The sequence below is a fragment of the Taudactylus pleione genome, unplaced genomic scaffold, assembly GCF_031769625.1.
Source record: "Taudactylus pleione unplaced genomic scaffold, aTauple2 ptg000032l, whole genome shotgun sequence".
Taxonomy (NCBI): domain Eukaryota; kingdom Metazoa; phylum Chordata; class Amphibia; order Anura; family Myobatrachidae; genus Taudactylus; species Taudactylus pleione.
Window position 1 is genome coordinate 47,583,936 of NW_028284434.1, and position 27,157 is coordinate 47,611,092.

Consider the following 27,157-nt stretch of genomic DNA (forward strand, 5'->3'; position numbering starts at 1 on the left):
GTACGTTATCACTCTCTATTTATCACTTTTCAAGGCTTAGTACATACAGTAGACTGACACCGATGTCTGTCTCCACTCTTCAGAACACAATCAGGAGGAAGAGCTACTAGCTACAGTAACTTCCAACAAGATGCTAGACGACACAGCGATATTCAGTCTGCGCGTTGGGCACTAGGTGGCGCTATAGGACCTAGCATATACCCCGTTAACTTCACACAGGAGTTGATACAGGTGACTTACAAGAGCACAGCAGTCAGAGATGGAAGCGGCTTGTAGGCAGTGCTAACACAAGTGGCAGCCAGCAAAGTAGCCAAGAAGTGATGCACAGCTCTCAGGATGCCAATGGAAAATTCCAAGAACTACAGGATTAAATAAACAACCAACAGGTTCAAGCTTGGAGATACCATATTCTGAAACCACCACAACATCACACATTTCTGGTGTGCCTTAAACCTGACACTTTGGGACTGCACAGGTGAGACTCCAGACTTTGGGACTGCACAGGTGAGACTCCAGACTTTGGGACTGCACAGGTGAGACTCCAGACTTTGGGACTGCACAGGTGAGACTCCAGACTTTGGGACTGCACAGGTGAGACTCCAGACTTTGGGACTGCACAGGTGAGACTCAAATTAATTCTCTATTACAGTTGTGTGTGTGTATATATATATATATATATATATATATATATATATGTTTGAGTATGTGTGTAAATATATATTTAAAGGGGTGATGTGGCAAGCTTATATATATATATATATATATATATATATATATATACTAACACATACACAAGTATTTCAGATCATCTGATATTAAACATGATAAATTCACAGTCAATTTTTTTTTATCATTTTCTGGGGATAAATCATTACATTGTCTTACTGTCCAATGAATTTCAGATGTGTTAGAAATTGAATAGGCATGCTCTAAGGTTCCAGCTCATCCCATACAATGCACTTGGTGAAAATGGTGTAAAAGCCGCTTTCTCTGCTATCTGTACTGCGATTTGTTACTCAGTGGAATGTGTCACTCCTAAGGAATAAACTAAGGTGGAATATGATCAGGGAATACTGATCTTGTCAAATGAAATCAATGAAGTTTCCTGCGTCATCATTTTTCTATTCTATTTCTATCCGGCCACTAAGGTGTGCTGCACAGACTTGTCATTATAAATATATGTGGGATAATATAGGTTATTCCAGGTCCTGCCAAGTGTTCCCTCCTGTAGTCTCAGCTCCAGGAATCTAGCAGACATTTACTGTGAATAGCAAAGCCTGGATTTACTGAGTGACAAGTGATGCTGCATCAATACTGGAGCAAGAGGAATGATGATTTGTTAGACCTGCTATACCTGTCAGTATATCCAGTCTAGATAGAGACAGTCTTTACTGCTTCAGACCAGTCTTAGCAGGTAGATAGCAGACGAGCGCATTCTGTTCATATTTGGATAATCTTTATGAGTTTTGTGAGAGAGATTGAGATCCTGCTCAGATTGTACTCTCAGATCTCCTGAACAGGTGAGATCTCTATTGGCTCAGCGGAAACTCAATGGGGCAATTCACCCCTATATCAGAATGAAGGGGTGTATATTAATCATATTACATCCTATCCAAAATTGTTATCTTGTCTTTGTGTGATTTTTTTTTTTTTTTGTTTGTTTGTTTGTTCTGGTTTTTTTTTAGCTATGGCTAATGCATCTGTCCAGTTATTTCAATGCATGCTATAAAATATATATATGTTTTGTACAAACCATATTTACTTAAATAACTAATATGCTATTATTTCTGTCTAGTTTGCCAATGTATAGTATTTTATTTTTGTTTTTCTTGCTTATTATTAAGAGGAGTCTTTAAACTTGATTTATTGCAGGGCTTTCATTAGGTACATCAGATTTTTGCTGTGTGTATTTTATTATAGTGTAGTCTTAAAATGAAATGCTCAATTTTTTAATTATTTATTTTTACCTAAGACCCCCAAGTAGCAATGTATCAAAGGGACCCCATAAGACATTGTTCGCAACTAAAATTTATTGCATATCTGACAGCTATTGAACTCCAAAAATAGACTTAACCCCATTACGAGCCTTAATTTACAAATCATATTTATATAAATGAACAGTGTTGTTGTCTGAGCCCTACTCTTAATTTACATTTGATCATATCTGTTATTTGGCTGTCCTTGGGACAATTGTGAACATAGGTTGTGTGTATTGTTAGTTAGGTGTTTTTCTCAAAAGTCAGTGCTATTATTTATTTTTTTCAAAAATATTTGTCATGCTAGTTAGGTTGTTTTATTAGTCAGAAAGCAGCTCTAATGCCATTCAGTGCTCAATGCATGTACTGTACGTTCCCCAATACGGTGTATCCCATAATAGAACTAGAACATATAATGATTACAGTAAAAATGCTGTGTAAGACAGTGGGAATAAATTTTTTTTTTTTTTTGCATGCCCAGCATCTGAATGAGTGACAGTCATATATTTTACATATTAATGTACAGTACCTTTCAGAGCAGAGGTCGGCAATATGCAGGGCTCCAGCCTTGTGCCTTGCAGTCTCTGCTAGCCTAGAGTAAGCTTGCCGTAGAGAGATTCTCTTGGCTGATTGAAGATGAAATATGTGTGTCTAGATTAGCAATACAAGCAAATGGCTGAAAACCTGCCAGATACTACACATGCAGAAAGGCCAGCTCTATGCAACACCAAAGTCAGTCAAGCAGGCAAGACTTTACTCCTAATGAAATGTTTTCTGCACCTACCAGATTCATCATGTCCAACGGTCCAAAGAAGAAACTTACTCAAAAGCTAAAGAAGAGACTTCCTGTGACGGGTCCCCAAGCTCCAACCCTGTATGAGTTGATGCAATGGTACTGCCTGACCACCAACACCCACGGCTGCCGTAGGATAGTGGTCTCCAGGGGTCGCTTACGCCGATGGATCTGGATTGTCCTCACCTTAATTGCTGTGGCCCTTATCTTCTGGCAGTGCGCCCTGCTGCTTATGTCCTACTACAGTGTGAGTGTGTCCATCACAGCATCCTTCCAGAAGCTGACCTTTCCTGCCGTCACCATCTGCAACATGAACCCCTACAAGTAAGTGAATTTAGGAATTTAGGAGGGTCTCTGCTGGGGGGGGGGGGGATAGGTGGCGGGGGTTCAGGGTGGCGGTATGATCCTATGGGGTTCATACCTGAGTTCTGATCAAAGCACACAGGGCATACTTTAGTGATAGCTGACGGCCATAATCCAGTCTTAGGGGTAGATGTACTAATCCTTGGAGAGAGATAAAGCACCAACCAAATGGCTCCTAACTGTCATTTTTCAAACACAGCCTGTAACATGACAGTTAGAGCTGTTTGCTTAGTACTTTATCTCTCTCCAATAGGCTGATGTTTATTTTATGCTTGTTAATGTTTTTTTGTCTCACAACAGTCTGTGGGTTGCCGTTACAATGAATGTTGCAAGTATTATTATGCTCATAAGAACAGAATTTTTGATCTATATACTTCAATTAGGGAGCATCTTGTCTGATGTCATATCCTATTTAAACTGATCCCTTGATATGTGTGGTTTGCTAGTTCAATCTGTAGAATCTTGTATTCTTTTGCATTACCTCTGAACATTAACTGGTACTGTATGTCCGTTTTATGTTACTCCTCTGAGCAGGTTGTGGCCGCCAACTTTTTGCACGGTGTCTGTCATTATCAGTAGGCATAAGACTACAAGTGCAAAGATTATTCATTAAGGCATAATACTGTATGCAGGACAGTTGTACCTGGGCTACGTTTTTGAAAATAACAATAGTTTAAGTTCTGAACGATTGTTTGCGAAGAAAATTTGTGATGCAATTTATTTTTCATCTAACGAATATAATGTTGTACAGCTCTGCACTGTAATGGTGGGTACACACTGGGCGATATTACTGAGCGACTGCACAATTACGACATCGTAATCGTGCAGTCGCTCAGTAATCGTGCGCAAATCGTGCACTTTTATGTCGGAAACGACCAGCGATGCGCACTCCCGCTGGTCGTTTCCGACATTGTCCATCGCCTGAACATGCAGCACAATCTGACGACCTCGTGAGGTTGCTGCATGTTGGGGAATGGGGGAGAGAGCCCGGCGCTGAACGATATCGTTAATGATATCGTTCAGCGGCTGTGCTCAATGTCATGAACGACATTGAGCACACCCTGCCGGGGACACACTACACGATATCACTCAGGGAGCATATCGTGTAGTGTGTACGCACCATAAACCAGAGGTGTGCATTCTGTTTGGGGCACCCCAATTGGCAGATTTGTAATATAAGCTATTGGGAAAGACCCTTTTTTGGGGTCTCAGGGCAATGGCACAATGACACTTAGGGTAAAATAAAAAATGGCGACTCACCCCTGCTAGAAATGGTATTTTCCCTGCCTAACAAAGGAGTTTTGGTGTCAGAAAGAGGAGGAGACCAACTGACAAGGTTGCGGGGAGGTGACTCAGGCATTGGACCTGAGATCTCCATCTTGTGTATCAGGGTTATTTACAGCTATCACACGCCTTCTGCCTAATTACTAATTCTATGAATAAATAGTATGTTTTAGTGCTGGGAGAGGTGGCTTTGCGTTCTCAGCAGTGAGTGATAGATGATTACAGCCTATGTTTTGTGTAGACGTCTTTCCAGAAGATTTTTTTTAACTTTCAAATATCAGCACCACGTACTTATTGCGTAATGTATTAAAGTACCAAATATAGAGTAGACAGCTTTGGCTTAATTGTATATAAGTGGCAGTGACGTGCGTTGAGGTAAATGGCTGGAGAGGCACTGGCTAGTATCGGAGACAGATTTAGAGATACATTTATGAACCTGAGGGTTCATGTGGGCATTATACAGAGGTCTAGCAGTATATAGTACTGGAAATTTGGTGAGTTTTGATCAGGGATGTGCGGAAAAGGTAGACAGGGGAGGCAGTGCCTCACTTGCCATACACTTTTTACTCCAGAGTTTGAAATAAATGATTAGAATAAAAGAAAGAAGATATTTATAATATTTTCTTTTAATTATTCTAAGTTTTATAGTAAAAACTCTGGAGTGTACCTAAGTATGACAGGAAAGGCTCTGCCTCGCTTTCCTCACCTCACCGCACATATCTGATAAGCCTAGAGAGTTTCCTACATAGATCATATTATAGAAGAAAAGGTAACGCTCTTGTTTGTGAAATATAAATTTGTCATTTTGACAGACATTTAAGCCCCCTGTGGCTGGCGCCTGTTGACAGAGTGTATCTTGCATGTTTCCAGAACCAAGCGTATGAACGAACGGGCAACACAGTCGTGCGCATATCAGTCTCATCTACACTTATGACTGAGAAGTCATAACCGGGCCATAACGGGCGTGCTCTGGTTGGCGGGGTCAGAGAGTGGTGTCAACGGGACTGCAGGCTTTGCTGTGCCGGACGTAGGTGTAAATATGCCTGTTTCCAAGTATAGGTTGGTGCAAGGGCACACTGATTATTCTAACTATCAGCAAACTAAGAATATGAATAGTGGATAGGTGCTCCACAAGACTACATGCGGGCGAATATGCGCATTTGTTCCATGCAGCCAATGCGGGAACAGAACACGTGTCTGGTCTCCAACACCGCTTAGCATCAGGCCCCCTATGTGCGTCTAAAAATGCCTTGAGATTTTACCATGGACTGCATGGACTGTCCTCCCAGCATACTGTATATCACGATGGCCACTTGCCCTTTGTCCTTGGATGATGCCTCCGCAAGCTAGAAGTGCATCTAGATGTGCAGGGCAGTGCACAGTGTGTAAGTGACACATTACAAGCCCACCCTCCTACCGCCCATTTCTATCAAATGTTCTATTTTTACCACTTAAAGCTCAGTTTAACCTCATTTATGACACATTAGTTGTGAGACCAAAGAGACCTTGAGTCTGCCTTTATTACACATGGAAATCTCAACTTTTTATCACATTGGTTGGAATGCACCTATACATGCGCTTCTTCCCCTGGGTGCAACAACTGGTCATGTAATCCCATTAAAAACAAACGACAAAACCCAAAGACAACCGGCTCTCCGCTCGTGCAAAACTGAATTCTTCTTACAGAGAGAAAATGCATATCTGATGCTACACTCACCGGTAAATATATCGCCTGATGTGTACCCGTACCCGGCCTAAGAAGGCTTCTGCAGACCTAGTCATCCTTATTACCAAATGTTCACAATGCGGTAACTGTGGCTAGAATGGAATGTACCTTATGTACAATTAGGCACTTGTATGTATCACCCTCATAATTATCCTCCAGATTGGAAGTAATGGAATAAGCTGTGTCACCTTCTCTTACTGATAACAAAAGTATGGTTCCATATCTGGCTCCCAGGAACAGGGCAAGTAATGGAAGTATTGTTCCCTATCTGACTGCCAGACATAGGGCATGTGATGGAAGTATTGTTCCCTATCTGACTGCCAGACATAGGGCATGTGATGGAAGTATTGTTCCCTATCTGACTGCCAGACATAGGGCATGTGATGGAAGTATTGTTCCCTATCCGACTACCAGACATAGGGCAAGTAATGGAAGTAGTGTTCCCTTTCTGACTGATAGACATAGGGCATGTGATGGAAGTATTGTTCCCTATCCGACTACCAGACATAGGGCAAGTAATGGAAGTATTGTACCCTATCTGACTGCCAGACATAGGGCATGTAATGGAAGATTTGTTCCCTATCCGACTACCAGACATAGGGCATGTGATGGATTTAGTGTTCCCTTTCTGACTGATAGACATAGGGCATGTGATGGAAGTATTGTTCCCTATCTGACTACCAGACATAGGGAACACTAAATCCATCACATGCCCTATGTCTGGTAGTCAGATAGGGAATAATACTTCCATTACATTCCCTATGTCTATCAGTCAGATAGGGCATGTAATGGAAGTGTGGTTCCCTATCTGACTACCAGACATAAGACAAGTAATGGAAGTATTGTTCCCTTTATGACTGCCAGACATAGGGAACACTAAGGGGTCTATTTACTAAGCAGTGAAAGGAGATAAGGTACCAGCCAATCAGCTACCAACTGTCATTTTCCAAACACAGCCTGTGACAGTTAGGAGCTGATTGGCTGGTACCTTATCTTATTTCACTTTGTCTCCTAACACTGCTTAGTAAATAGACCCTCACATCCATTTCATGCCCTATCTGACTGCCAGACATAGGGCATGTAATAGACGTATTGTTCCCTATCTGACTGCCAGACCAGAGCAGTAATAGTATTATTGTTCCCGTCCTGACTCCTAGACACAGGCCAAATGCATTGGACCCACATGAAGTGTTACAGATACAGTACCTATAAAAATACTCATTGCTCATACTGTACTTCGTAATTTATATAAATCTCATCCAACTATAGGCCAAGCTTTTCTCTGCCTGCTCTATTCAAACATAGTATAAATAAAGTCATTCATTTCAGCATTTAGCACAAACAAATAGAAGATTGCATTGTTCCTGCATCCTCCTAGCTAGGGACACAGTATAAATAAAAATACAATTCTGCCAATGTTTATTGCTGTCTGTGTTCTGTAGACACAGTACACAAATCAAGCATCTACTTCTATAATTATATCCAAGGGAAAAAGTAGGGATGAACAAATTTATTGTTCCCGTTTTCTGTGCCTCAAGGATATGATATGAAGCAGCTGCACTCAGCTATAGGGCCACGAGGCAAGGAAACTGTACCATGGGCTTCTCATCTCATGGAGATCAATCTTCTCTGCCGAGACAATGAGTCCATAGTTCACTGCCCGTGTGTCTGCCAACCCACATCAGGGCCTCACTGCATAGCACACAGTATAGGCAATAGAGTGATTGGGGGAAGCAAGCTGTCTGCAATGTGTATGGAGGAAGACAATGGGAAGGAGGGCGTAGTGATGGATGGGGAGCCGAGCGGTGCAAAAGTGGCTGTAAATTGCATATAAAAGAATAAGGACAGCGTGGTTAAGTAAAAAGTCACGGTGTATGGAGTAACCATAATTCCCAATTGTCCTGATTTTAGAGTGATGCTCCCAATTTGAAGGAATGGTCCTCCAAACCCGCACTCCTGATTTCTACTGGGGTACTGTTCTGCAAAGCTCTTTTTTTTTTCTTCTTCTTTCTCTGATTATGGGGGTGGCCTTGTCCACCGAGTCATATGCTGCGGTCACTCCCACAGAGTGCCGCATACGAGGCCCCATCCTGATACTGAACTCCCAAATGTATTAGTAAAATGTTTGAAAGTATGTATATAAAAAAAGTAGAAGGCTGGGAACTTCAGATCTAAAGGAAGGGTGGCGTGTCACGAGGCCAGGCCCCTGTAAGAAGTAACCACGCCCCTTTTGTGGTGAGGCCACACCCCTTTTGTGGGCATACAGGGAGATGGCCAGGGCTGATCAGCAGCCCCAGTGTGTCCCTGGTTGTGTCTGTCTGTTTGTTCCAAGTTGACGCAAAAACTACTGAACCGCTTTTCATGAAAACTGCATCGTTGTGTGGTGGAAACTCCTAGAAATAACCTGCACTTTTTCATCTCTATTCGTCACGTTAAAGCTGAGCAACAACAAAAACAAAATTTATTGACATCATCAATGCAGGAGATAGGTGTTGCACCACGTGCGCGGCTGGCAAGGGGTGTAATAGAGGTGCTTTGGGCCCACAGTCACTTGAAAAGGATAGGCTACTAGCAGTCTGTGCACAGGCATTGGTGTGATAGGTGGGTGAAGGCGCTGCTGCAATCAGTCTGTATAGCGCTGCTGGTCATGTGGGACACTCCCACGACAGGGCCCCTATGCAAGGCAATACAACTAGAACATCTCTATTAAATGTTGGCCAAAGCGATTTCTTCATGGACAAAGCCATGGGCAACGGCGAGTATAGCATCATTTTTCAGTCTGTGCTTTACCCAGTGATTATTCAGTGTATGATGCAGTCAATTTCTAAGCTACAATTGGCGCATACAAAATGCCTCACATTGCTGCTCAGTGCAGGGCTGCCTCAATGAGACAGTTGATCTGGTTAGAGAGAGATTTAAGCTCCCCTACATAGAAGAACAAACTTCTGGGAAACTGCATACTATTCTCCTGGGAAATGGCATTCTATTCTCCTGGGAAATGGCATTCTATTCTCTTGGGAAATGGCATTCTATTCTCTTGGGAAATGGCATTCTATTCTCCTGGGAAATGGCATTCTATTCTCCTGGGAAATGGCATTCAATTCTCCTGGGAAATGGCATTCTACTCTCCTGGGAAATGGCATTCTATTCTCCTGGGAAATGGCATTCTACTCTCCTGAGACTGAGTGTCATTGTTGCTTATGTTGCGTATTAATAGTACTCTTTCCATTTCCTTTTACTCATGGGTATTGACAAATGAACCAATCCAGTGTAATCCAATGACTGCCTAGTGAATTTCTCCTTTCACCCATTTAAAAATTAGAATGCACAGCATACAAGTGGTAAAATGATATCTAGTCTCAAAAAATAGGAAATATATGCATTTGCATAGTGACAGCCAATGTAATTATGTCCTTACTTTAGTTAATAAAATAAAGGAAATTAAAGGATGCTTTTTTTTTTTTTTGTTTGGTCTCTGCCTATAAAGTGGCTGCCTCAGTTGTGTGGGCCTCATTCACAAAGTGCCCCTGGACACACAGCACGCATGAGTGGACTTCCAACACTTCAGGTGCCTCCTTGTCTATTTGTTATTTCTGAGAGCCAGTATTGGCGACAAGTAGCCCTTAGATCGGCAGGGGTCTGAAATGTTGTAGCGTGTTGAGGACATTAATGGAGCTACATGTTGCACCTTTATATGTATTCATTACTTTACCCTGGGGTTGTGTCTTGCAGGTATAGTTTAATTAAACCGTATCTGACCGGACTTGATTCAGAAACTGTTAAGGCACTGAAGGACATTTATGGATACGTAGAGCCCCAAAATCGCAGACGCAGAGACTTGCAGGTGGCAGATGGAATCTCAGAAGGGGAAATAAAGTACTTTGACCAGATCAAATTATTTGTAGTAAAAAACGTGACTGGGAACGAAGTACATACTGAGGACCTTAACACGCGTCGAAGGAGCAGAATGAGCGACAGGGTAGTTCACAAGAACACAATTGGAGAGTCCGGGAACATTGTGGCCTACACGCTGGTAAGTGTCACAGACCCACCAGTGCTTGCTCTTGTAGATGCGCAGGGTGTCTGCAAGATTGTTGCTACATGGTAGTCTGGCAACTTGCAGCCAAAGGGCCAAACCCAGGTAGTTGTCCTTGAGGTTTATGCGGCAGCTTGTCATACATATTCCACCTTACTCCACCTTGGCTATTGATGTGTATTGGGTCGGAGATCTAACTAAGGGTAAGTTACCAACATAGAAGACATTTTGCTGCCTGAGATGACAAATGAAATGTCCACATCTTACCCATACCGGCCTACTTTTGAAAAAGTATTTCAAAGAGATTGTGAACGCAGCACCTATGGGCACGGTGGCAAAGTGGGCGTGTACTGCTACATCTGAGAGGCGTGTCATAATACTGACTTGCATCCAAATGTAAACCAGCCCCAAAGCAGTTAGTAGGATCTATTTGTTGATGAGAACACACTGATACTTCTCAGAAAACGCATGTAGCTATAGAGATCATTGTGCTGTATGACCAATAATACTTATGATCCCATTTGTATGTATGTGTGAGTGTGTGTGTGTGTGTGTGTGTATAATATATATATATATATATATATATATATATATATATATATATATATATATATAAATAATGACACAATAGATACTTGAGGGCACTAATATATAGAAATAACACATTCCAACTTAATTTGGTTTGCATTTAAAATAATCCTTTGTACAACGATCAGGATGGTTCATTAGAAGTCATATAGTTTCTTTATTCAGATCGTAAGTGTATCTTCATGTAACAAATCTCGAAATGTGATATTATGAAAATACACCTGCTCACCAGAACGTCACCCAAGAAAAATGGCCGAATGGCTTCTCATTAGTAAATTCCCCAAAATATTTATTTGGCTAAAATACAAATATTTGCACGATTGCTTACATTTAAAACATGATGTAAAAAATCCCACTGGATTATGACTTCTAATGTACCATCCTTATCATTGTACTAAGGATTATTTTATATGCAAACCAAATGAAGTTGGATTGTGATATTTTTTATATATTGGCGCCCTCAAGTATCTATTGTGTCGTTGTATTTTCTGAACCCCACTAACAGGGGTTTCACTTGAGGTGCTGCTTCCAGTTTTAGTGCGAGATAAGGGATCATTTGTTTTTGTGTATGTATGTGTATGTATATCTATCTTTATATATATATATATATAAACGGCTTCATAATAGGGTATGGTGCAATCAGGGAGATTGCTGGACCCTTTAGGGAGTCAGGGAGATTGCTGCTATTTCAGGGAGTCTCTGCAAGTATGATCTTACGCCTATCACAAATCGCCATAAAACTGATGCCATTTTAGTGCACATTACATACATCAGGTCTGAAATGTAGTTCCACTGCCTAGGTTCCTCACGTCAGAGGGGCGCCAGTGCTTTGGATAGGGGGGGGGGGGGCTGTGACCACACCATCCGGCATACACACTGTGACATGTTATTGGGTGTCATGTGTTTGTATTATGAGCCCATGAATGTGCTGCATTGTGTAATAGGTTCCCACCTCATAAATATAAGAGCATAATAATATAATATCATTAATAACCACCACTGAGCCACGCTGTATGATGCCATTCTAAAGTCCCACCGATACAATGGGCTACTTCTTAATTAATTATATCATTACTATTTAAAGTGACCACGAATTTATATTTTCTGAGACCAATGAACATAAGAGACTACCTCTATTTCAAGAATATATTTTCAAAATGGGTACTCCTAATCCCCTGCAACTTTTTGGCTACTGCTGCAACGAAACATGGCCTTTGTAGCCATAAAGAAATGAGTTGGCTGGAACAAACAATTTTTTTTTCTTTGTAATGTTTGTGTTGCTCTCTTTTTACAGTGTGATCCTAACAACAGCAAAGACTGCACCATGTTCACCTTCAGTTCAGCCATCAGTGCCATCCAAGAATGGTACCGGCTACACTACATAAATATCCTGGCAAAAATACCCATGGAAAAGAAGATAGAGATGGGATATTCGGCTGAGGACCTGTTGGTCAACTGTTTCTTTGATGGGAAATCCTGTGATGCTAGGTTAGTAGAGTTTACAGTTTTTATATCTCCCCCAAGACCATGTCAAGAAGTGCAGAAACCATTTTTGGTTTATAGGGGGGGGGGGTTTCTCTATGTAGCCTGGAAATCGATAAGAGAATAAAATTAAGATATATTTTTTTCCATTTACGGACAACTTTAATCAGTTTAGTCATTCCTCCTGCACATTTATTGTCCTTATTACATGTATCCCTTTTGCCTACTGAAAGCAATAATATATATTTATATTTAATATGTGTGGAAGGTGCAAAAGTGCTCCCACTAAAAGTATAGGAAGAGACCTGATTATTGCCAACTTATTACTAGTGCAGAGTTGTGCATTTTTTTGGGAATGGAAGTGGCTTGTGGCCCTTCCACACAACAATAAATGCCTTTTTAATATACATCATTTCCACCCCTTTGTTGGCGGAAGGCTCTGACCCACCATCCGGCACGAGACTGCATTGTTCCTATCAGCCTGGCATTTGGGCTGGCAAGTCTGATTCACCATGACTCTGCCATCTTCTCCTATCAACTGATGTAGACATCACCGTCTTATTTAAAAAAACACTAGAGAAATCGAAGCAAATCGAGAGGCATTACACCACCAAAGAGGACTCGGCTCCGTCTCTTGGCTATTTTTTGCATCATAAATTAGACCATATGTCTTCTTGGGCATCAACCAGAATTTTACCAGTGCTACTAAAAGATGATGTAAATTCCCCAAGCTTGCCACCTTGTGTTAATACTGATTGGCTATGGGTAATTTAGTCCTCCTAAGACACATACAACTAATTGCAGTTAGATGAAAACTAGTTAACGTCTTAGACTAAGAAGGTTTTCAGAGTGTCCGTACATGTAATAAGCATCTTCTTTATTGATCAAACAGTAAAATAATTCTTAACAATTCACCAGTATTGTTCGTAACTAGCAGATAAAATTGTCCTGTGACTCAATAGTCAATCTTTAAGTAACTCTTCTCGGACCATGTTATGGGACAGACAACCAGAGTAACAGCATTCAAAGTCAAATGTGTTACAGCCATGAATGAGTTTACAGATGTTGGACGTCCTAATTCAGTGACTCCTAGTGAGGGAATATTGGTCGAACCCGCAAAGAGTCGGCCTTCAGTTTGATGGGTGTGCTAAGAAGCAATATTGTAAATGTTGTAATTAATTCTAAATTAAAAGAGTTAGGGGGAGATGCACTAAGCCTTGGAGCGAGATAAAGTACCAATTAATCAGCTCCTGTCACTTTAAATGCTGTATTTTAAAAATGACAGTTAGGAGCTGACTGGTTGGTACTTTAACTCTCTCCACTTTATCTCTCTCCAAGGCTTAGTACATCTACCCCATAGACTAATGTCACCTATTTCCAACACAGGAACTTTACCCTCTTTACCCACTCCCTATATGGCAACTGCTACACCTTCAATGATGCACAGAGAGAGCAGTTACTGGTGTCTTCCATGGGTGGCGCGGAGGCTGGTAAGGATGCTTTGATTGTTGTATAAGTTTATAAAAAGCATTGATCAAATTTGTTTATATACCGTGTTAATATTCTTGGTGTCCATCATTCTTAGGGCTTAAATTGGTAATCTACATTGATGAAGATGAGTATAACCCATTCCTGGTCACAGCAGCTGGCGCAAAGATGTTAGTTCATGACCAAAATGATTATCCATTTATTGAAGAGTCGGGAACAGAACTCGAGACAGCTACTGAGACTTCGTTTGGGATGCAGTTGGTAAGCGAATGTCCCAGTCAACAGAACTTATCTGTTTCAACACGTTTATCTTACAAACATGATATTTGATAGTAGATAGAGACTTAGGGCCTGATTCAGACCCACTCGCGAGCGGCTGTCCACTCGCAAGTGGGTCGATGTTATGCACTGAGCATGCGCACGACGGAGGGAGCTCCGTCGTGCGCATGCGCCAGACGCGACGAGCGAAGGAAAGTCATTCGCTCGTTGTGTCTGATCAAAGGGGGCGTGCTGTCGATGTTGATTGACAGCACGCCCCCTTTGGTGGGCGTGCCGGGGGCGTGCCTCCCTGACGGGGGCGTTCCCACGGGAACGCCTCCCGTCAGAGGCCGGCCCACTGACATCACTAGTGATGTCAGTGGGAGTGATTTTGGCTCTGATAAGGGCCTAAGGCCCTCATTCAGAGCCGTACGATCTGAGCAGAGCGCACGCTCTGAATGAGGGCCGCCCTCCATGAAAATGGAGCGTCCTCCTGGACGCTCGTATAGCTGTGGGTCACCACCCACAGCCTATACGAGCGTGCATTTTGATGGCCGCGATGGTCGTGACCATCGCGACCATCGAAACTGCGAGCCGGAGCCTGCGGTTGAGGTTTTCAACCGCAAGCTCCGGAGTGATTTTGGCTCTATCAGAGCCAAAATCACTCCCACTGGCATCACTATTGTTGTCAGTGGGCCGGCTTCTGACGGGAGGCGTTCCCGTGGGAACGCCCACGTCAGGGAGGCACGCCCCCGGCACGCCCACCAAAGGGGGCGTGCTGTCAATCAACATCGACAGCACGCCCCCTTTGATCAGACACAACGAGCGAAGGACTTTCCTTCGCTCGTCGCGTCTGGCGCATGTGCACGACGGAGCTCCCTCCGTCGTGCGCATGCTCAGTGCATAACATCGACCCACTTGCAAGCGGACAGCCGCTCGCGAGTGGGTCTGAATCAGGCCCTTATTGTGCCCATTGATCACTCTGCCTTTGGGTTTAAAGGAGACGCTCATGTGTGTATTTAAAACCACTGTCGGAATGTAATCTAAGCACCACCGACTCCACAATGTTCTTTCTGAGCAGGCCTTTCTTACTGGTGGCCTGGAATCTACATCTGGCCATGTTTAAAGATTTTCAACTCTCCTGACCACCTTTGTAGGCTCTGCTGCATGACAAAATCCTTTTTATGGTTTTCCGGCCATGACCTTGTAGTTGTAATATTTATGTGGTCATTTTCATATAAAGACTTAGGCTACATTTTCCTGCAGAAGCAAATAGACATGAATAGGATGCTTGGTTACACATGAAGAGGCTAAAGGCAGAGAATGTACTGGTGTCCCCAATATTAAGACTAATGAAAGGGTTTCTCCATCCTTTCAGTGTAAGGTCTTGTGAGACCTATGGGATATTAGAAAGAAGGGGAATGTCCTCTCTATAGAATATTGCACATAACTGGACCCAATTGAGGCTAGCCCCTCATATGCTGCCATCCCCTCCAGCCAGCATGGAACCCCTCTTTCACATTTCCTGCAGCATAATTGCTGTCAAATACATGTACAGGGGGAAGGTGAATATGTCCCTCATAATTCCACTTAAAAACAAAATCTTATTTTGATTAAAACTAGGGATGTGCAGGCTCGGATTAGTTCTGATTTTCCCGCCAAATTCAGATTTATTTTTTTCCCGCCAAAAATCGGGTCTCAGAAAGAGGCAAAACATCATCTTTCATGGACAAACATCATCTTTCATGGACTTTTGTCCATGAAAGATGATGTTTTGCTTCTTTCTGAGATCCGATTTTTGGCAGGAAATATCAAAATTTGGTGGGAATATTCGAACTAATCTGAGCCTGCACATCCCTAATTAAAACCAGTCAAGCACCAATTAAAAAATAATAATAATAATAAATCCGCTTATATTAGTTCTAGCATTATGGCTTGCAAAGAAAAAGTAAGGTAGACCTTGGTCCAAAGACTCTTCTAAACCTAGGCATCTGGTGAGAAATTTCTCTTTGCCCAGCTGTAAAGCTAGCCCATGTTCCTAATGGAAATCTGCTAAACTACACAAAGAAAATAATTTGGTTTATTTAAACAAGTTGACAAGTAATTGGTGGTCAGCAAGACTGTCAGGTAATTGTGGTAAAATGATTATAAATGGTCATCATGCCTCATGAGATATTACTACCATGTGGCTGTACAGTACAAGAGTGCAATCTGATAGAGTGCAGTCTGATAGAGTGCAGTCTGATAGAGTGCAGTCTGATAGAGTGCAGTCTGATAGAGTGCAGTCTGATAGAGTGCAGTCTGATAGAGTGCAGTCTGATAGAGTGCAGTCTGATAGAGTGCAGTCTGATAGAGTGCAGTCTGATAGAGTGCAGTCTGATAGAGTGCAGTCTGATAGAGTGCAGTCTGATAGAGTGCAGTCTGATACAGTGCAGTCTGATAGAATTCTATTCTGATTTTAGACAGAATCTTCAAAGTTGAGCGATCCGTACAGTGACTGCACCATTGATGGAAGTGACATCCCTGTCCAAAACGTATACAACAAAAAGTACACCTTCCAGGTAAGTGGGCATCTGCAAATAGAGTCCTCTCTGCTTTCCCCCACTCTTTTCCCATTTTCTGTACCCCTTGCCATTTCATGATGTTTTATTAAACTACAGAAACGGTTTCAATTAGGTGCCCCTATCTATTGGGTAGTTAATATTACAGCTGCAATTTCCACACCTATACAATATTAATAGTATTCATAGTGTATATCTTCTGTCTCTTATGTCTTTATTTTCCTCTCGCAGATCTGCTTGTACTCCTGCTTCCAGGCAGAGATGGTGAAAACCTGCGGCTGTGCACATTATGACCATCCATTGCCCGAAGGGGCGCAGTACTGCAATTCTGACATATTCCCAAGTTGGAGTAAGTTCTGTCTTACTGTTCCTTTATAATAATGAGGGCCAGGTCCTGGGAACAGTGGGCTTTATTCAGAGATGTACACAAAACCGATGGTTTATGTACATATCTGATGGGGTGAGGTCTGCACTTCTGCAACTTTCGCCTTGCACACGTGCAGATCTCGTTCTGCAAGATTGCTTTCAGTGCCCCCCTGATTGACATGCCGCGGCCATTTGTGGGTGGGAACTGGGTGGCGATGGACAGCTTTCTCGAAAAAGGGGGCATATCGGCCCAATTTTCGAGGCGCATCAAAGCCAGTGTCTGCGTCTACCGATGCAAATTCACTGGCCCTGGCAGCATGAAAACACCGTGGCCATCTAGATTAACACAGGGTTTACTGAGATGACCGATGTTCACGCAGAGTTATCCGATGCTTTGGATGCAGCCCTCCGATCTGGGATGACGGCAGTAGGCATCTTTCTACACAAGATTCCGCCTGCGGCATTCACATATTAATGCTCATCTGCTGCATGCAAGGTCGCAGCGGCTGTGCAATAGCGTCCATCTCTGAATCAGGCCCAGTGTTCGTATTGCTTTCCTTTCCTCACAAGTATTTCAAGCGTACAGGCGTCCATTTTGTAGGCAGTTATCAATTCACTAAGAACTAGTGACATCCGTGAGACATGCGGCAGATTCAAGTAGTGACGTTTTTTTGCCGTCACTTGTTAGGTGAACTCTAAGCACTGCCTGAAAACTGTGTATGCATGAGAAGCAAATATTGGTTGATTGTCCTGGAATGGCATTTTCTGCACAATGCTGTATATATACTTAATTTCCTCCATCTTGTTTCTTTTATCATAGTGTATTGTTACAGCAAACTGCATACAAGATTTGTTCAGGAAGAGTTGGGATGTCAGAGTATTTGCCGCGAGTCTTGCAGGTGAGAGAAAATAGCAATATTATTATAGCATTCGACACATAGAACATAATATATTTTACAGAACCCTGTAGGCGGGCTGGGTACGGGATGCCAACGCTCAAAATCCAGACGTCGGCATCCCGACTGGGTTACAATCTCGACACAACCACGCAAGTGTACTAACCCTCCCCCCCACCCCGAAACCTAACCCCCCTCGCAGCTTAAACCTAGCCCTCTCCCCCCTGCAGCCTAACTCTAACACTCCCACCTAGTGCCACTCCCTAACACTAATACTTACCATCGGGATGTCAGCGGTCGGGATGCTGGTGCCAGGATTCTGACTGGTGTCTGGATTTCGGCGCTGGCGTTCTGAGTGCCCACATCCCAACAGCCGGGATCATACCTACATCCCCTGTAGAATTAGGGTGCATACACACCTGTACAATATCGGCCCGATTAGGCTGATTTAGCCAAATCGGAACGACAAATCGGGCATATCGTGCAGTGTGTATGCCCAATTTGCGCGTACCCGTGGTCGCTTGCGATATCGTGAGATTGGCTGTGCTGCACAGTCAATCATATGATATCGCATGTGAACCTGTACAAGTGAATGAAGGACGGAACAGTGATTGTTCCATCTTTCATTAAATCTTTCAAGTGTGTATCATGCGATGTCCAGGGTGAAAGCAAATCGCCCTGAACATCGGCACGATTGCCGGTCGTTTAGGTGTGTACCCTGCCTTAGACCTGCACAGCCTAATATTCACTAAAGCAGAAAAAGCTATACCCAGCGTGAGTTTGAATAGAGAGTTTATTAGTTGCGAAATTTCAAATAAAAGAGCTCTTTCAGTTTCCCAATGGCAGTGTGCATAATGTGTATATAATAAGTACAGGTGGAAAGTCCTGTAAATTCTGTTACTATTATTTATGTGATGCCACAAGGGTTCTGTAGTGACATCAATAGGTGTGCAACACAGAATAATTTACATAGACATGGAATAATAAGAGAGACAGTAATTTTACAAATATACATAATTACAGTGCTTATATAGCATAATTACATTGAGCATTCTATCTCTGCATAATGAGAGTGCTATTGTCATCGCTTATATGGGTGTGGATTGAAAGATCTAGATAGAGAGTCAATATGTCGACACCAGATGGTCGACAGGCAATAGGTAGACAGAGTCAAATGGTCGACTGTTAAATGGTCTAAGTGGTTAACATGTCAACACAAATTGTCGATACAGATCGATACATTTTTTTTAACCCTAACCCTCCCTCTAATGCCTAACCCTAACCATCCCTTTCCATAGCCTAACCCTAACCGTCCCCTTCCTCAGCCTACCCCTAACCGTACCCTTCCGGAACCTAACCCTCCACCAGTTGCCTCACCTTAACCCTAAAAATCTTGAAAAACTGTGAAAAACAATGTTGACCATTTGTGTGTCGACATTTTGACCCTGTCTACCTTTTTAACTGTCGACCATTTGACCCTGTCATTGTGACCATGGCGACTATTTGCATGCCGACCATCTGGTGTCGACCTATTGACTGTGTATCAAGACACTGTAGATTTTCCATGTAAATAACACTAATAATATATTCAGTGAGCTCTGATGACTACATTTCAGTGGTCAGTTGTGTGTATTCTGAGGAATAATGCATTATAGCTGAAATAACGTTACAGGACACATCACTCCACTTTTATAAACGTGCACATAAAAATAAAAATGTACAGCAAAAACAAATTCCACAATGACAATGGATTATCATAATCTTTTTTTGTAAAATGAACTCTCAAACAACTGCTTAAATAATTTTATTGGTTTCGGTGACTGCTTTACATTTTTACTGACTTTGTAACCAAAAATGTATTCTTATGTAAGACCGCGTTTTTATACAATATTAATGACATTTTGTGGAAAGGCCAAAAAAAGTCTTTTAATAAAGAAAAGTAATTTTAAGAAAATATACTACAGGACTCATTTAATAACTGACCATATTTACTGTAACTTGCTTTATAGAATACCCCTCCTTTATTTAAATCCATTACCGTAATTCTCATATTGAGGACGGAGAGGTGCTCACACACACACAGATGGATTAATCGGCGGCAATTACATTACATAGCCAGAGGTAGGAGGACAGGGAGAGACCAGGAGTATGTCATCTAGCACAGAGAAGATGAGATCACTTCCCTGCCATTTAAGTGCATTTATTACACCCTGCAATAATACTATTAAAATAGACATAAGTCTAAATGACAGCTTTATTGCATTCAACACATTACAATTAGCAATTATTCTTATAATGTAGAACAAAGCATAATTTAGAAACAATTGGTAGTTTCCAGTTCATCCTGTAAGGAGGGTGCTTGATATACTCCTTCTCTCTCCCAGTACTCCTCTTGTTACTCTCCCCCTACTCTTGTGCGCTGGAGGAGGAAATTGTGTTTTGCGTATAAATATAAACAGACTGTTGTGTTCCTCTGTCCTTTCAGTTTTAAAGAATGGACATATACAAGGAGTGTGGCTAGCTGGCCATCGATAAGCTCTGAAGTAAGTTGATTACAGTTCTTCCTTAAGATATGGTTATGTACAGATCTCATCGTCTGTGGGCAGTGACTGGTGTTCCGTTTCCATCGCCATCAAACTGAGCTCAGGGGATCTTAGGCTACATTAACAGTTTGTGATCCCACACCAGGTCCAGCACTACCATTTGGTGAAACAAGGTTAGGGGACTCTGAAAACACTGAATGTGCAATATAATATGGCTTATATAGTGTTTTTTTTTTGCCCCCCCCCCCCCCCTCCTTGTGCTTCCATGCTGAGGAGCCACGGGTGTTGCTACCCCCTCTCCCGCCCCCCGTGCTACCGCTACAGCATGGGTGGGCTTGTAACTCCCGAAGTTGGTCCAACACTTCTGTGTTTTCATGGCCATCCTCCACATCAGTGCGCACATGCTCGATGCAAAATGTCCATCTGAAAACTGGCATAATTAAGAGTGCGCCCAATTCTGGATAGCCCGCAAATCAGCTGACACACCCTCTCTGAACTTTGCATACGTGAAGAATGCCCCATTATCACCCAGTTACGTCCCTTCAGCTGCAAGTGTAGACGGGACTGAGCTGCATATGACTTTTCATCGCCCGTACTTGGGTATGCTCTGCTCCAGATAATGCGCAGTCCGAAAACACACAAGATATATCTGCAATGTTGACTTGCTTTCAACTCTGCATCAGCTCTTATAGTAGCAATTAATAAATGTTACAGACAATCAGATCTGCTTGTGTAATAATCATATGACATTTGCACTGAGTCTGATCAGCGTGGCTTACCCTATGTCTATTTCATTGTCTTCTCTATCAGGAGTGGACACTGCGAGTTCTATCCTGGGAGCTGGGGAGTAAACTAGAGAGGAATCTATCTAAGTAAGTATAATACTGTACATATCCTGGCTTATTACATTTGCTTTTTGTGTTTGCTATATATGTGTCTAGGAGCTTTATCAAACCTTTTAAAAAAAAGGTGGAGAAGTTGTCCATAGCAACCAATTGGCATCTGGCTATCGTTTTATAGAATTTACTTGGTCAATGATAGCTAGAAGCTGATTGGTTTCTATAGGTAACTTCTCCACTTGTCATCTTTAGAATATTTGATATATCTCCCCCATATGTACAATATATTGACCAACCATTAGAGAGGGCATGCAAAGAACAGGGCCCTTTCATAAAGGAGGGGATAGGAGTGTGTCAGGACAACCCACTTTGATTGGCAGGAGGGCTAAACTTGGTGTAGTTTCCATAGAAACACCCTAAGCACTTAAGTTCATCCATGATCATGCTCTACCAAGTTACTGACCCCTAGAGGAGGAGGGGTGGTGGCCTGAGGCAGTGGAGCCCACCGGGAATTTCCCCTGTACACCTGTGGGCCAATCTGATCCTGGATGCATGCCTATGGGAGCAAGTTTCATGGGACAGCTTAGAAACTTATTTTGTTTTCATGTTATTTTCTTTCATTTTTTTTCAATTCCTTTTCATTTATTTTTGCTATTTGGTCTTCACCATCCCTTCCTATTTTTGGACACCATGAATGTACTTTCGTACTCAGTAGTGGACCTTTCACGATGACATTGCTTTCAGCTTTCTTAAACCTGAAAACCTCTTGGTCTGTGTATACTTGCCATCTGAACTGAAACCATTGCTCTAATTTCTCCAAAATCTCACATTTTCCATTTTCTTTCTTTGAAGATATGATCTGGCAAATCTGGACATATTTTACCAAGATCTGAACCTCAGGACAATAGCTGAGAGCCCTGCCACCACTGTAAGTAAAACCGAAATCTACCATAGCCAGTAGTTAGGCATAATTCATTATGATTTATTGTTGGCATTGTTTATTTATATTGAGCCACAAAATTCTGCAGCGCCCTGCAGTGGAGAAATATAGCATTGCAAACATACATAGAGGAAAACAGGCAAAAAAAAACTGACAAGGGGAAGATGCAGGACTTTTATGAAGCATTAATTCAACCTTAGCATGAAATTATACATACTGCTATGTTAAAGACATAATAGCTAAGGCATATAACAAACAAGTGTTATACAGGTCATATAGTACATGGAAGAGGCATGATATTGGTGGAAGAGGGTTAACAGCCTACACGTGCCTTAAATATGGACCCAGAGAAAATTTTTAGCTGAAATGTGCCATTACCCTGATCCTCTAATAAGTTCATAGCCTGGTGGGCTAACTTGATGGTGCCCATACTTGGTAAGATTAAAATGTCATGTCTGAGTAGCGAACACCCAGATCAGATTTGGATCTGGATCGGCTGTCTTGTTGGATACAATTTACAGCCAATAAAGTCGTATGGGCAAATTTACCCCCATGTCTTTGGTGGGACAAAATAGACATTTGTTCAAGAGATGTATCTTTGTCAAGAGCACTACCCTTATTACATGAAAACATTCATATTTTACGTGCAATTCACACAAAAAGCTACAGTAGATATCTGTCTGTATTGATCACATCGTTTGGGTTCTGTCATATTGTTAATAATGTCATCTAAATACAACGAAGCAGGCCCTACAGACAAAGAAAAAAATTAGAATATTTGTTTTCCTTTACTGGGGGTGTTTCCAAAGACAGTGGAGTGGTTGTATATATATTATCCAGGCACTATGGGCCTGATTCAGACCCGCTCGCAAGCGGGTCGATGGTGGCCCATTGCGCATGCGCACGACAGAGCCGGCTCCATCGTGCGCATGCGTGAGACCCGGATAGCGACGGGCAAGCCGTCGCTCCGGGTCTCGTACCAGAGGGGGCGTGCTGTCGATGGTGAGTGACATGGGAACGCCTACCGTCTGGGGCCGGCCCCACTGACATCACAAGTGCTTTCGGCTCTGTTTGAGCTGAAAGCACTCCAGGGCTTGCGGCAACGAGACCCTACCACAAGGGTATCGTCGCAAGCCCGATGGTCGCAATGGTCTTGACCATCGCGACCATCTTCCTGCCCGCTCGCTATAGCTGTGGGTGGTCACCCACAGCTATGTGAGCAGGCAGGAGGCCGTTCAAAAAAAAAAAATAGCCCGACCCTGATTCAGAGCGAGCGCTCTGTCAGAGCGTCCGGCTCTGAATCAGGGCCTATGTCTACTTTTTAAGCAAAATATTTAAATTAAAAATTGGGTGACCAGTGTACAAAAAGTTTGCTCCGGCCATAAAGTCAACTCCATGAGGTCCTAAATAAAGTAAAACGCATAGAGGTACTTTTTTACACTTATCCTCTCGATTTGGGTACAGAGGGAACCAGGAATAAGGTAAATAATAATTAGGAGTTAAAGATTTGTGTTGGAAAGTATGTGTACTGTTGAATAAAAGCCCTGTTAACGGAGTTCATTCTCTCTCCCCAGCTGTCAAACCTGCTCTCTAACTTTGGCGGTCAGTTGGGACTATGGATGAGTTGCTCTATGGTCTGTGTGCTTGAAATTGTAGAGATCTTCCTCATTGACTCATTTTGGGTGGTCTTACGGGATAAGTGGGCGAAATTCGTGAAATGGTGGAAAAATCATAAAGTGGGTAGCAGGGGACAGTCCTCTGACCATCCGGTACCGGCCATGGTTGGGCGTGACAACCCTTGTCTAGAAGAGGAAGATCCACCTACATTTAATACAGCTCTACAGCTGCCTCAACCAGAGCACTGCGAAGTGCCAAGTACACCACCACCCTTGTACAAGTCTCTACAGATACAATCAACTTTCCCTGACGAACCCATGGACTCAGAAGATGACATAGAATCTATGTAATGGAAAACTTCTCCTAGTTTGTTAGCGGGTCATGGAGCAAAGAGCCACTCCATCTCCCAGACTTTAAGAAGCCATGGAATAAAATGCAACATTAGAAGAGATGTTCACTGCTCTATAAAAGTCCAGAATGGAACTTGATCTAATTGTTTTTAAAGCTATGGTTTTATTTGGTGCTTGGTTGACATTCAGTATAGACTTACGGTCATCTATCCCTCAAAATGTGCCATGACTGTGACCACTTGTTCTTGAATGATTGTACATTGCTCTGATTAATTTTGCACAACTTGGTCTCTAGAAGAGTTATACAGGCTACCGTAGTGATCTAGATTGTATACGAAACATTAGCATTGAAATATGATTGTGGGTTATTTATCATTACGTTCTTGTATAATTGGGTAACCAAGATGAGACTTGAGTCCTGCACACCAATGTTTGAGTTCTCGAAAGACTATTTTTGTATGTAGAGTATTACAGCACCAAGTTTTTGGTGAGTCAGCCCACCGTCATCAGGACAAATTTGGGTACCCTCAGTTACCCACTGCTAACCAGTGCTTCCAACAGAGGTGTCCATTCTGAGCGATCAAACTATAGGAACTGATTTAGTACTACTTATTTAGATATAGGAGTTAAGTCAGCTAAACCATGTTGTGCTACGGGGAGGGGGAAGTGTACAAAAAGTTGGTGTAGGCATATTATCCAATCTAATGTGTACTGTAGAAATGAAACTGGCCAGTATGTGCTGTATGCTAAGCATAAAGTGCCTGATACAGAGTTATACGATAGTGGACAGTAAATGCGGCCGCACTATGGGGCTAATTTAGAGTCTGACTAATCTCTTTGTACGGATGCAAATAGCGACTTAGTATAGCATATAGTGCGTGTATCTCCGTCCAATTCCGAGTCGGGTGGATCTTTGGCGGATCTCGCTTTGCATTAAATGGGCATTTCAGGATGGAACTGGGCAGGGACAATGTGATTGCACGGAACTGTTTTGTCTTGTGGGCATGTCAAGAGAGGGCCATGTGCGTGTCATGGGCGTGTAACTAGAGTTCCCGCAATTCCGAGTCATGGGTACAGAGATGGGAGGCCTGTCCCAGATGGATCTCTTGCACCTAGATGGAAAAACAGTGGCTGGAGCGGTTTCCCACTTGAAACCGCACAAGTCCTCGCATTAGCCCCCAGAAATCTTGCACCACCATAAGGTAGTAAAATGGGCTTCCGCGGCATCACACAAACACAGCCACTTTGCCTATAATTTAGAATCAGCCCCTATGTCCTCAGAAATAAATGCAGATCTTGGCTTGTATTCAGAGTTGGGGCATTTCTGCATACTCCTGAACAGATCTACTTGCCCGCGACATGCCCTCAGAGCACTTAGCCTACATGTGAATGCCCAGTAGGCACCCGGTTATACCCACTGAATTGCAAGTGCTGAAATGAGTTGACCGTAGTCGCTCAAAGTTGCAAATGCTTAGCTCAGACTCCTGCGCAGTGTGAAAAAAAACAAAAAGTTATTTTTTTTTGCAGTACTCATATCAGTGTTTTTTTATGCATGCCCGTAAAATCAAACTGCAGGTGCACCCCTTGGTGTGTCCAGGTGCACATTTGCAGCCTTTAGCTAGAATTTCTTTAAAATCTAAATGAGTCCCTAATTGCACATTTCATTAAACAAAGATGTCTAATTTTTCTGAATCTATTGGTATCTGATTTTATTCAAAAGGTTGAATGCCCCAATCGGCTTGATCTAGCATCCGACCACTCCTATTTTATCCAAAAAATGGTTAAAGGGGACAGAAACTGACTTTTTATATAATCACAAAAATTTTTAATGACCATTTATAACTCTTGTTTTTCTAGTCTATTTTTTTAGTTACTGTGCTGGACAATTGCTCCATGCACACAATGCTGCTATATTCCATAGTGAATGTATGGCCTGGCCTAGGCCTGATCAATGGGTCAGTCAAAGGTAAAACTGTCCTGTAGCAATATCTGTACTTTTAGGTAAAAGATGAATGTATTGCCCATGTGAATCCATTTTATGGCTCTAACTGTACATGATATATAGATATTTAAATATATATTTGTACTCGTATGTATATATAGAAGAGGCATATGTGTATATGATGATACTATATTTAAATGACTGATGTGAATAATTTTTGTTTTCTAATAAAACAGTGTCACTGAGTGTTTTTGTCTTTATTCTGGGTTTGAATGCATTCAGCGCTGTAAAGTTGGCATTTCAGGTTGTCAATCAGTATGCAATTCAATCTGCTTCCATATGTCTAATGGAGCATACACACGGTCAGATCTGTCAGATGAACGATTTTACCAAAGATTTGAACGATTGAACGATTTTTGACTGCATTAAAATTAATGGAATCGTCCAAGTCTGACTGCAAACACATCAGATGTCAGATATCGTTTTCTGACCATCTGGAACGCACATCGTTCAACTCGTTCATCTGACAGATATGTCAGATTTTCCATCAGATATGAACGATTTTTTAAATCTTTATCGTTCAGATCTGAAGAAAAATCTGACCATGTGTATGCACCATATAAAAATAGTACTAAGTTTTCCTACTGTATGTGACCTTGTGACTATTTATGTTGTAAGGCTTGTTTAGCTATGGTGGATATATTAAAGTTGGGACAGAATGGGCTTACTCAGGGTCGCTGGGAGCTCTGTAACCTCGGTACTAGGCAAGGGGCGTGGCCAAGCATGTGGGAGTGTGACCACCACACCCTGTTGCAGCTAGAGGGTGTGTGGTCACTTTCCTGTCATGCCCGGGTTGCAAGACGGTGTGAGTCTACTTTGTAACCACTTCTCCCCCACCATGTCAGCTCCTCAATGCATTATGGAGCTTTCTCGGTTGTCAGCGACAAGTCGCTCCTGACTACTTACTGTGTCAACTCAGCCACTAAGAGACTGTGAGTGTCAACTGCACACCCACAGGGTGTCCCCAGATGAAGGATGGTATTGCTTCTACCACCACTGGCACCTGGAACTAATCATGCGACCTAGGCAATTTGTAGCTACTGCATCAC

At 42.4% G+C, this 27,157-nt stretch overlaps 1 protein-coding gene across 2 annotated transcripts; it reads left to right on the forward strand.

The window, feature by feature from the left end:
• Positions 1-305: 305 nt before the first annotated feature.
• On the forward strand, positions 306-26,293 carry SCNN1G (sodium channel epithelial 1 subunit gamma). Of its 2 annotated transcripts, none has more exons than XM_088452057.1 (13): positions 306-620; positions 2,764-3,093; positions 9,875-10,175; positions 12,061-12,254; positions 13,635-13,738; positions 13,834-13,997; positions 16,457-16,555; positions 16,787-16,904; positions 17,742-17,820; positions 20,303-20,360; positions 21,171-21,232; positions 22,052-22,127; positions 23,714-26,293. In XM_088452057.1, the coding sequence occupies exons 2-13, from the start codon at positions 2,771-2,773 to the stop codon at positions 24,104-24,106; spliced, it is 1,971 nt and encodes a 656-aa protein (XP_088308183.1). In that variant the 5' UTR covers positions 306-620; positions 2,764-2,770; the 3' UTR covers positions 24,107-26,293. The 2 variants fall into 2 exon arrangements, with proteins under 2 accessions (XP_088308183.1, XP_088308182.1); XM_088452056.1 differs by lacking the exon at positions 306-620 and adding an exon at positions 1,449-1,520.
• The last annotated feature ends 864 nt before the right edge of the window (positions 26,294-27,157 follow it).

Excerpts from the sequence above, each read along its gene's own strand:
- SCNN1G (XM_088452057.1), top strand. The coding sequence starts at position 2,771 with ATGTCCAACGGTCCAAAGAAGAAACTTACTCAAAAGCTAAAGAAGAGA. Across the intron at positions 12,255-13,634 it reads GGGAAATCCTGTGATGCTAG|GAACTTTACCCTCTTTACCC; the intron begins GTTAGTAGAGTT and ends TTTCCAACACAG. Across the intron at positions 16,905-17,741 it reads TGACATATTCCCAAGTTGGA|TGTATTGTTACAGCAAACTG; the intron begins GTAAGTTCTGTC and ends CTTTTATCATAG.